The sequence below is a fragment of the Pteropus alecto genome, unplaced genomic scaffold (assembly GCF_000325575.1).
Source record: "Pteropus alecto unplaced genomic scaffold, ASM32557v1 scaffold121, whole genome shotgun sequence".
Lineage (NCBI taxonomy): Eukaryota > Metazoa > Chordata > Mammalia > Chiroptera > Pteropodidae > Pteropus > Pteropus alecto.
Window position 1 is genome coordinate 15,031,446 of NW_006434369.1, and position 11,949 is coordinate 15,043,394.

General features: G+C 40.0%; 1 protein-coding gene across 9 annotated transcripts in view; it reads right to left on the reverse strand.

The window, feature by feature from the left end:
- The window catches only part of FARS2 (phenylalanyl-tRNA synthetase 2, mitochondrial), a 470,462-nt gene that overhangs the window by 141,776 nt on the left and 316,737 nt on the right, over positions 1-11,949 (reverse strand). The window contains exon 8 of one of the 9 annotated variants that reach the window (XM_025044948.1): positions 4,380-4,458. The exons of the other annotated variants lie outside the window; for them this stretch is intronic. Coding sequence (XP_024900716.1) covers positions 4,395-4,458 — 64 coding nt within the window. The 3' untranslated portion in view covers positions 4,380-4,394. Of the gene's footprint in view, positions 1-4,379; positions 4,459-11,949 lie in introns of those variants that run through there. 9 annotated transcript variants of the gene reach the window in all.

Sequence of the window (11,949 nt, forward strand, 5' to 3'; positions counted from 1 at the left end):
AATTTTCCCATAGGCAGCTGCTGTGGGATGAATGTGCCCCTCACCCTAATCCCCAGTACTTCCAAATGTGGCTATAACTAGATAGGGTCTTTACAGAGGTAATTAAGTAAAGAGATCATACAGGTGGCCCCTAATTCAATATGTCCTTATCGGGATATTGAGATTGGGATACAACACATACAGAGGGACGACCATATGAAGACACAGGGAGAAGACAGCCACCTGCAAGGTAAGGAAAGAGCCCTCAAAAGAAACCAAACCTGCTGATACCTTGATCTCACACTTCTAGCCTCCAGAACTGTGAGACAATAAAATTCTGTGGTTTAAGCCATTCAGTCTGAGGTATTTATTATGCAAACTAATATAGCAACCTTCAAGCTGGGTCTCTATAAAGATACCAAAGAAGCCAACAAATGATTAAAGCTATATGCTAGAAGCACTATAGTGATTCGGTAGGAACACGTCCTGTGCTCAAACTGCTGGGGTTGAATGCTGGCTCTGCCACTTAGGAGCTGTGTCTCCTTGGGAGAGACACTTTACTGCAGCTGCCTTCTATCTAAAAGGGAGCCCAGAATACTGCATGTCTTGAAGGAGGGTGGTAAAGGTGTAATGAGATTAGTGAATAAAGACAGTGTAGTGCTGGAGCAAAGTAAACAAGTCCTTAAGAAAGGTTCACTTTCATTCTTACGCAGTTAATTAAGACACCATCAGATAGGCCTAATTGGATGTAATATATAGAGGAAGGGGATATTGATATTCAAGCATTAGTCTAACTTAGGTCCTCATTCTGCTCTGGATCCCTCTTATTCATCTTCCTCATCATGAGTTTGCCAAACTCTTGGGAGTATCTTGCACCACTGAGCTCTAGGACGATGGTTGTGTGTGTCAATTTGTCTCCCTGTGCACTTGCCTGAAGCTCACTCTGAGAATGTTTATGGAAAGATCTGATAAAGAGGCTTTGCTTCTAACCAATATGTTTTATGGAATTCTCACCATCTGGTGCCTGGGGTGGCTTTTCTTGGTTTCTGAGGCACTCTGCTCACTACCTGAGCTCTCTCGGACATGTGAACTGCTGGTGCCAGTGCAATAACTCACTGATTGAAAGAGACACTTAGGCTAACAAAGAAAGTTCCTAAGTGCCAAAGAAAGTACTTAGGCATTTAGATTAACAAAGAGGCTCTCAGGGGACATCAACAAGAACCGCCCCCCTGCCCCTTGTACTTCCAGGAGGCCTCTGATGGGCTGCTGGGGGTAACAGAAATTTACTCTGCTGATTTGATGGAGAAGGGAAATTTATTTCAGAAAGCCAGAGGTGAGGCGTGCCTTCCAGCCCCAGGAAAGCACAGGAATGAGACTTGATGGCCCTCTGTACTCCATCTTGGCCTCCCGTCTCTACTTCTCTGTCTATATCTGTTTGGTTCTCTTCTCTATAGACTGCTATTCTTTGCCTTTTTGCTCACGGCAAACAGACGTGAAAGGCAACTCTGTCAAAAGAAAGACTGAATTTCTGTCATCCCTAATTGTAAATTCTTTTCATGGGTCAAGTGTCTGTCTAAGTCCAGTCAGCTGAGACTGGGAATAGGGGGTGGGGGGAAAGGGACTGTAGAAAAGAAGCCTCACTGCACAAAATAGTTGCCATAGCCCAATGCTCTGTTCTGGACCAGGAGAGAGAAGTTCACAGAGAAGGGGAAATCACTGGGAGCCTGGAGGATACCCCAAAAGGTACCCACTATACCATCAAGCCTTAGCTACAAAAGCTCAGGGTTCTGTAGTCAAACTCAAACTCACTATCATATGAACAACACTTCCTCACAGAGTTTTTACTTTTAGTCTTCCTGATAAGTCCTGCCATTTTCTTAGCTACATCCAATGGTATGATTTTATATATGATTTTGAATTTTGGCATGCTGATTAGACATCTCCAAACAGGAGATGCTGTTTAAAACCAATCCATGCTGATTAAAAACAACAACAAAAGCCTATCACACTTCTGTAAAACTCAAAAAGAAATGCAACTGCTTTTTGTAAATTAGTGAAATGATGCTATTTTAAAATACATGTCCAATAGTTGATGTGCTTTGAAAATTATTTTTACATGAAATAGATTTTAAAGCAGTAGATAATAGCAAAACAGTGTCATCTATTAAAAATGACTGATATCTCTTATTTCATAAACACTGACAAAAACTAGTTGGTATTCACTTACATCATCCAATCAACTGCTCATTGACTTCCAAATCATCATACAAAGTGCTGTGTGCCTCTTGCAGGATCCCTCTGGTATTTAGACTCTATGGAGCAGACTCTGGGTCTGAATCAAAACCTCGATTAACAAAGATGCAGGTCCTGTCCAGAATGGAAGGCTCATCAAATATCACCCTGCAAACAGGTGTGCCAGCTACAAATTCCCATTCCGTCCTTCCTTTCCACATGGCTTACTTCTCATTTCCTCCACTGTGCTTTTCTACCAGCAACGTACATACAAAGTACGTCTGAGAACCACTTGATATAAGACATTTAATTGCTTATAAAACTCTAACAAAAAAAAAAAAATGGGCAAAGTACTTGAAGAATTAAGAGAAGAATTCAAATGACTAACAAATACATGGAAAGACTATTCACTAGTTATTAAAACAACCAGATGCTCTGATAAGTATATGTAAATAAATCTAATATAAGAAAGAAAAGGAGGAAGAAAGGAGAAAGGGAGGAAGAAGGAGAAAAAAGGAAATAACTCCTAACCTTCAAGAGGTTAAGAGGCAATAAAAAATTTGCAGTAATAAGGAGCTAGTATCCAGGATATACAAAGACCTCCTAGAGCTAAATTTAAAAAAAAAAAGAAAACAGAAAAAAAGGACAAACAACCCAATTTAAAAGTTTTCAAAGGACTTGAATAGATATTTCCTTAAGAAAGGTATATAGATGGCCAATAATCAAATGAAAAGATCATTTAGTCACCATGGAAAAGCAAATCATACCTGCAAGTGGACCAGAGGGAGGGTCAGAGGGTAGGAAGAAAAGAAAGCAGGAAGAGAGAGAAGGAGGGAGGGAAGAAGGAAAAGGGAGTTTTAGAAAAGATATGGAGAAATTGAAAACCTGTACAATGAAAATGAAGGTGGGAATGTAAAATGATTTAGCCACCATAGAAAACAGTTTGGCAGCTCCTCAAAAAGTTAAACAAACATAGAATTACCAAATGACTCAGCAATTCTATTAGGATAAACCCCAAAGAATTGAGGACACAGGGACTCAAATAAACACTTTTACATACATGTTTATTTATTCACAGTAGCCAAAGGTGGAAATAACACAATGTCCATTGAGAGATAAATGGATATATACAATGTCCATTGAGAGATAAATGGATATATACAATGGAAAATTATTCAGCCTTAAAAGAACAAGTATTGATACATGCTAAAATGTAGATAAAACTCAAAAATCTTAAGCTAAGTGAAAGAAGCCAAACACAAAAGGTCACACATTGTATGATTCAATTTTATATGAAGGTTCCACAACATGGAAATCCAAAGAGACAGAATGCAGCAGACAAGTGGTTGCCGGATGCTGCAGGGTGGAGGCGGGGAATGGAAAGCAGTTGTGTGATGGGAATGGGGTTTGTCTGGGGTGATGAAAATGTCCTGCAACTGGATAACCAAAAAGAGGTGACAGTCGCACAGTATTGTGAATGTATTGAATACCACTGAATTGTCCCTTGAAAATGGTTGCTTTCGTCATGTGAATTTCACCTCATTAAAAAAAGGTTTAGAGTAGCCCTTCTACGGGGACACCATTTAAATGGAGACCAATTTTAAATAGACTTGAATCCCTTAATTCGAAAGACTTTGGATTCAGAGGTCAAATGCAGTAGAGCAAGTAATGGCTGGGAAGATAGTCGCCTTCTATCTGCTTTGGACTGTTTGGATCTATTTTTCCGCAAAATACACCCATGTGATACTTCAACAGATACAATTTCTTTATTTTTATTGGGGAGTGGGGTTGAAAACTGGTTTTAAAAACATAATGCAAAGGCCCGATTGATAAACAAATATAAAGTTTTATAATTATTGATTGCTTAACTTTATTTTTCATATTTAGTGATGATAAAGAACCGAAACCACCATCTAACTAAAATTATTAGCCACTCAAGGCAGCATCCCAACAGATCATAATAGCTATTTTTCACAGTTGCTTAAAAGTGTGTCAGAATGACTGAATGCACTTTTAATTAAACAAATTTGCAATTATGAGTATAATAACTCCTTGCCATTTTTACATTACGGCATGAGCTAGAAATAAAAAAAAGTCCTCCTTGTAGTAAGTAAAAACTAAGTAAAAGTTTTATTTAAAATAGTTAAACAATATAATTACAATATACAAATGTATAAATCTGGTCATATGTTATGGGGTCCAATTTCAGGTCTCCACTTGGTCCAGCCATTGTCCCAGCAAAGTTGCCTGCAGGGAAGGACAGTACTGAGGACCTTAGATAATTTAAAGGCAGGGAGGAAGAACTGCACACGAAAAGGCCGTGGAGATGAGCAGGAGCAGGCGGCGACCACTGCCTTGGAGTCCCAGCTAAAATCTCTAAAACACATTTGTTTTCTGAGAAGCACTTAAAACAGCTCTGCTTTGAAGGTTGAAAGGACCTTGAATTATAGTTGTCTATTAACTATTAGGAATTTTCCCATTTTGAATATCTACATTGATCTCTTTTACTTAAACTATGCTAAGAATAGCTTCTATTCAGACTAGTCTTTTCAAGAATTTGATCTGATTAATATTGCCAGATACATTCCTGTATCAGACATGATATAACATTCTTTGGGATTCATATTTAAATAAATTCTCTTGTGGTAAGAATCCTGAAATGAGAAGTTCAGTGTATAGGTACTCGTTGTAAACAATGATTACCTACCCAATGCACAGGTAATCAACTTAAGTTAAAAAAAAAAAAAAAAAAACATTCTAAATATAATTAACTCTGTTTTCCTTGCAATATGTTCCTCACACCTTTATTTCCTAGCTTTCTTTCTCTCATTTTGGGGAGGCTGTTTTTGGCTTGAGAGGTGAGTGCAGGTCAGGTCTAATTTTAGAACTGAGTGTACTTTGTACTGTACGGCACTTCTGCTCTTAAGGGGTGGTCTCATCTTTTGGCGTAGGCAATTCCATGCGGGAGGTGACTAGATTCCCCTGCTATACAAACTAAAGAGAAGTATATGCAATCTTAAGGAGTTTTTTCCTCTTCATGTGCCATTTTAAGAAATGCTGATCAAAGTATTGTTCAAATTCCAAATTCCATTCATATTTTCAGGTCTTAATTTACATGCCATTTGCTTTCTTCAGTTAAATACACTGACTATTACCTATGAAATGAATTTAATGAGGTTGGTCTTAAGTGAGCCACCCCAGTGCTAGGATGGGATCTGGTCACTAATCATCATGTCTGTATAATTCCTGCTTTTCAGGGAAGGCCTAGAGATTTCAAATGTCTTACTTCGTCCTTTACACAAGTTATATAAGGAGGGAAAATAAAAACAGGGAAGTGATAGAAAAGCAAAACTTCTCTGCAGCATTACTGAAGTAATCAAATAATCCCCACTGCTCCTCCAACTTCATCCCTAACTCAGTGTCAACCACCACTCTCGCAGTCACACAAGTCAGGACTCTGGGAATTACATTTCACTCTTCCATCTCCATGTTCTCTTCCTCAAATGGGCCCAACTTTCTTATGGGTTTTAACTCCCAAATACCTTTTCCATTAGTTAGTTTCTTCCCACAAGGCCCCTGTCACTCTCTTCTCTCACTCAGATTACTGGCCGACAGTCTCAAGACAAATAATTATTTAAAAACTGCACACAGCTAAATTAGTCCACATTTTTATAAGGGAATACAAGGCTTTTACAATCTGGCCCATTCCAAACCCTCCACCTGCTTTTCTCCCCATTGCTTTTATATGTTTGGCACATTAATTACTCTCATCTCTCTGCCATCTTGTCTTTGTGCACACTGCCCATTCTGCCTGGAATTTCTTGGCCCCTTCCATATGTAATTCCCATTTGTCTTTCAAGATTTACCTAAACCATGATCTGTAAAAGATTTCTTAGCATTTAAAGCAAAGTAAGATGCCCCTTTTGGAAATCATGGGGGTGCATCTGTCATCTAAGTCACTTTTCATATTGAATTGCAAATACCTGATATGTGTACCAGTCTATCGGACTGTAAGTTCCTTGAGGACAAGCACTCATTTTTAAAAGTCATTTTTATATCTCTTGACCATAACAGCATAGTGCCTCACCTACGGTACGTGTTCAATACATGTTTAATGGAATGAATGAGTCACAACTTTAGATAGCATTACTTTTTAGCTACTCTAGCTAAGAGGGGGAAAAAAACATTTAAAATTCATACTGAAAAGAAACATCTGGAGCCTAAGGGCCAAGCCTCATCTCTGTGGTGCTCGAGAGTTCTCTGACAAGGAAGCTGATTACTTCAGCCTGTCACCTCTTCCTTCTTGTCCTCTTGCAGTGCCAAAACCCTGCAATTACTCATGTCTTAAAACTCATTTGGTCTCAAGTGATGGAAACCCACATCAAACCATTAGGGGAATTACACTTGCTTATGGAATCTGAGGAAGGAGTGAACAACTGAGCTGTGGGAAGCGTGGGGTGCAGCTGGACCTCAGGACAGGATGGAACCGGGGATTCAGCCATGCCAGCATTTTCCTTCCATCTCACATCTCTGTTCTGCCGCTTGCTTCTCTCTCTCTGCTCACCACATTCTGCTTACTACAGGAAACATGGCCAGAGAGAGTTCATAGCTCTATCACTTGCAGCTTTAAGCGTTTCAATTTTCCATCCTAGCATTATACAGAAAAGGCCTTTATTTGACCAGCTTTGTTAGGTGCCTACCCCTGGACCAATCAAGTATGCCAAGGGGCAGAGTCCTACTGTAGCAGTGTGGAAGCTCCCCTACTGACCACGTATATGGGGAAGAAGCTGCTTCTAGAAAAGAATGCCCAAAGCTCATGTCTACTACTCCTATTACTCCAAACAGAATGGCTTAGGTACACAGTGGTTTGGAAACTCTGCATTCAAGAGATCTGAAGTTTCTCTGTCTTCTCGTATAGATGACATTTTTCTTCCTTTCATATTACTTTAATTCAAAACTTTTCCTCTCTCCTCATCTTGGGGCAAACATACATACAAACACATTATAATGTGACTCTTTTCTATCCAATCCTGTGATTTCCTCTCTTACAATCAGAAAATGGTTTCCTAGGTAACCATGAGTAATTTGCATACTTCCAACACCCCAGTTTTCTGGTTCTGGGAGCTCAGAGCTTTAAAATACATTTTATATAGAATATGACCAACCTTCTTAAAAGCACTTTTCTTTTTTCTTTTTCTTTTCTTCCTTTTCTCTATCTGAACATTTGGTCCAAACCACATTATTTTTAAACAGTTTACTCGGAACCCAATTTATTGCAACTCAACTCCTGTCCCTAGGGAGCAATCCCCATCCTACTCTATTTCTCTCCTGTAAGAAGGGGCCATAATCAATAGTAAAGAGTTTTGGTCACCCAACTGGAAAATGTTCCAACTGGGGTATCTTTTGGGCCTGCATAGAAAAAGATGTCAGTTATATCCTGAGAAAACATGACATAACATATGTTGTTGCTGAATTTTCCTTTTTTTATAAAGGAAAATGTTTACTGAGTACTTACTATGTTCTATATCCCAAATATAGTAGAAGGTGCAAGATCCAGTGCTTGATAGTAACTCACAGTGCAATAATAGAAAAATGAATCAATACAATGCAATGTGGCAATTGCTAAAATGGAATAATGTGCTAGAAATGCTCATTTCACCATTACCATAGAATTTCAAAAACTGCATACTGTGTACATTGAAGGGCAGATGATCTGCTAGGAGAAACTCCCATATTTAATAAATGCTGGGATAAGCTATTATTCCAGTAAAATTCTATGTAAATGTCTAGACCACGGCTGTCATCTCTTGAACAAATATTTCACCTGCTTAATTTTCACTACAAGTTTCCTCTCTTCTCATCCTACTATTGTCACTTTCCTTCAGGGGGAAGTAGAGACTAAGAAAAGTAGCCATATCTGTCAAACACAGAATATAAAAACTTTTGTGGAGTGTTCTTTCTCTCCTCTGAAACTATTACACACATAAGCCATCTTACAAAATAGTTATGTTCACAGAAGACTATAAGGCAACTGGCATGTTATTGATTTTGTCCTCATATCTAAATTGTGCTCCCATGGAAAATATTTTTAGTCTCAACTGAGATTTAGTCGGGTCTGAGCTGAAATCCTCAAGCTTTCCTTTGCACGTATTTACCTGAAGAGGAAAACCTAAGGAGAGGATTTGGGGGAGGGAACTTGCAAAGTAGGTAAAAAGATGAGGCTCAAAGGAGAGCTGCTAGAGTCCCAGATAACAAGTATGACATCAGTGGTGCAAGGCATAGCTCTGCACAAACCCGAAATAACATAGGACACCAAGAAAACTCCAGTGATGTCCAGCAAGAAATGCCAGGGGCCCAACAGGGGCATCGTCTCCTTCAGTGGAAGTAAGTTTGTTTGATCCCTTTGGGACTTCCAGAAATATCTGAGGAGGATTTTGCAGGAGACAGATCATGTGAGCAGGTGAGTGATGACATGCTGGGTACACCTGAATATAAGTTTCCTAATTTATTTTCTAAGTATCTGACTAGTCCTCTTACTGTCACAAGTGGCCTCTACCAACCCAGAGTTTCCTTATTTGCACTGCATTGCCTTGCAGTGTCCTTTTCTTTTTGTGAATCTTATGGAACATTCCACCTCGTTCTGTCCTTACTAGACACCAGTTCAAATTCTCATGATAATACCTTCCTTGGTTCCAAAATACATTTGAGTAAGATCACAGTGAAGCTATAGACTATTAAAACAAAACAAAACAAAGAGAAAACAAACTGAAGTTTCTGTAAAGACCTGCTGGTCTCCTGGATATTTTAACTTAACTCCTCACCCCCCACATTTCAGATTCAGCCTCATTCTGGACTTCAAGCCCAATCCTAGCTCTAAGGAGGAGACGATCAAGAGCCCTGGCCAGCAGCTCACCAGCGCGGCATTCAGGCAGTCCTGCTGATGATACTGCTGCAATGCCCGGGGTTCATACCCCATAAGGGGCCTCTACATTCCTCTGTAAGTAAGCCTACCTATGACTCCCTTCCACCAATAACTGGATTGCTGCCTCCAAGTCAGGCTTCTCTGTGACTGCCTTTCTGCTCTACCACACTCTTTACTGTGCTAACTGCTCGACCTCTACCAAATGTCCCTAATAAGATATCTCAGATCTTGGGTGCTTTTTGGATCATCTGTGCATACCACTGGTCCCTCCTGGAGTTGATCTCTCATTCCTAATGTGCCTGCCCCCTGCCTTCTTACGTACACCCTCCTGGCTGCTGCTTGACCCTAAGTTATGACCAAGTTAAGAATAATAACTAGCCTGAGAGATGCAAGGGGCTACTGCACGGCATTGCCCTATCCTATACACTGTGTGAGCTGTGGCCCTGGTTTTGTGTGATGCTGAAGCCCAGAGGGATTGGCTTGTTTCTTGCTCAGGAGGAGACCAGCAAAGTGGCACCCAAGTCTGTCAAGGCTATTTCTCCTGTTCAGAAATTTTAATTTTTGAAAAGTGACTTAAAGTGGTCCCACTTGTACGTCCCTGAGACCTCTTTATAAAGCAGAGGCTCACTGTTAGAGACTCAACTCCAAAATCTATAATTACGATAATTGTTTGGTTACCCTATGTAAAATTCTGAGGCTGTACAGTGTCAGGCTGTATTTGGATTCATAAATTTCTTGGTTACTAAGATACATCATTAACTGTGATGGCTGTGGAACATTCAAGGCCAAGCCCCTGGGGGGTACGAAGAATGAGGTAACTGACACAGGAACAGACAATGGTGGTGGGTATGGGAGAGCAACCCCCAATTGCTGGCTCTGGGCATCACATCTAGGTGATACCCAGTCATAAGAAGTGACTTTGTGAACTAGGATAACAAACTGAAAGAACCAAATCAATTTAGAGCCTTATTCATAATTGCCCAAAATGATGGGGTGGGACTCTCCCCCACCATCCCATTTCTGCTGATGATTCTGTGACTTGTTTTCCCCTCATAGGTTGGCCTTGGTGCACATTTTAATTTGCTTTAATCTGATCAATACTGTTAGGATGGGACAAGGAAACATCAGGGGACGTGAGGTACTCTTATCTTGCATCTTGGAAAGAGAGCATTCAATCTCCACACCACAAATGGGTACCTGGGATGCCAAGGGAAGACAGTACCCAAAGAACCCCCTAAAAGCCACTAATTGAATGTTAGAGGAAATAGTGGCTTCATTGTTAATTTTCACAAAAGTGTGCTGTAAAACGGCAGATAACTAAAGATGCAGCTCATTCAATTCTTGGCCTCTATCCTTGTCTAGCTGTCGTCAAGCAGCCTCTCTGCTTCTTCCTGCACTGTGCAGAGATGCTATTCCTGGGGTCCTGCCAGGTCAGCACTGACGGTAATCCCAAAGATTCCTTCAGCAAATGGTGACGTGCTGGGGGATGTGGCAGAAACATGGTGTTGAGAAAATGAACTAATTGTGTTTTAATTTGTCTAACACTGGTGGCAAACGGGGCTGCTATGTGACAGCGATGAAATGCACTCCTTGTGGACTGCTTTGAAAAGAAGGCTTTGGGAAGGAGGAAAGGCAAGAAAGGTAGGAAGAAACAAAGATCTGGGCTAAAAATAGTTTTCTTAGAATTGCTTTCTGGGCTCTCAGAACCACAACAATAAAACTAGCATCACAACACTAGCATTGCAAGAAAAACGAAGAAAGGGAAAGAAGCCAGGAGAGTTCCAAAGCGGGCTTGGCCTCCTCTAGCCATCTCCTTAGTACTGCAAGCTATCAGTTTCAAGAGGACGCCACTTCAGACAAGCCAGCCAAGATTAGCTGTAGCTGGCTTTTCATTGCTGACCAACCGTTAAGTTCAGATAACTGCACCTACTTGGCTCTGTCAAAAGGAACAAGATCAGGAAGTGATTTGCAAACCAGAGATGTCATTCCACCTACCACTGTCCATAATATTTTTCTAACACACAACCCAGAGAACAGCCATACTGACTGCATAGCTCTGCTGACCAGAAGCTCTGTCACTTTACAAAGAATTTCTTTTTTTCTGATTAAAAATTTACTCTTTAAGTTGCAGGAAGAACATGCATCATTTCAGAATGACAGTTTTACATGAAGTCTCATTCTGCTTCCCTTTATTATCAGAATGTCCTAGTCATATGTATCTGGCTGCTAAATCCAAGACTCCTAGCTATATGGAGGTTATTCTTTATTTTAATAAACAAAATAGGTTGATTGTGAAAGCTATTGGTTTTTGCTGAATTCCTAACAACTTTTTTAGAACTCTGTGAAGTTTTCAAAGCATTTCACATACACGGACTCATGTAATTTTTGCAGCTACCATTTAAGGATATTACAATTCTCGATGGTAGATGAGAAAACTGAGGCTTGGAGAGTACCAATATCAGATATCTAGGATGTGGAGAGTTAAGATTCAACTCACAGTTTCTGACTTAATTCTGAGTTCTTTCCAGTGAGCTACACTGTCTCTACTTCTTATGTCATAAACTACGTTTCTCTAAGGAATAAAGAAGAATCAATTTATCATTTACCAAGCTTCATGCAGCGAGCCTCTTTCCACTAATATAAACATTGTGAGAAGATGAAAATGAGCTACCATACCATAGTCCAACGTAAGGAGTTTCTGTCAAGTGGAATTGCCTAGAAAAGTTTAAATGCAAATAAACAATAAAAGATATGACTGAGCCAACAATTAGGAGGAGTTACATAGAGTTCTATATATACATGGAGTAGACTGGTGG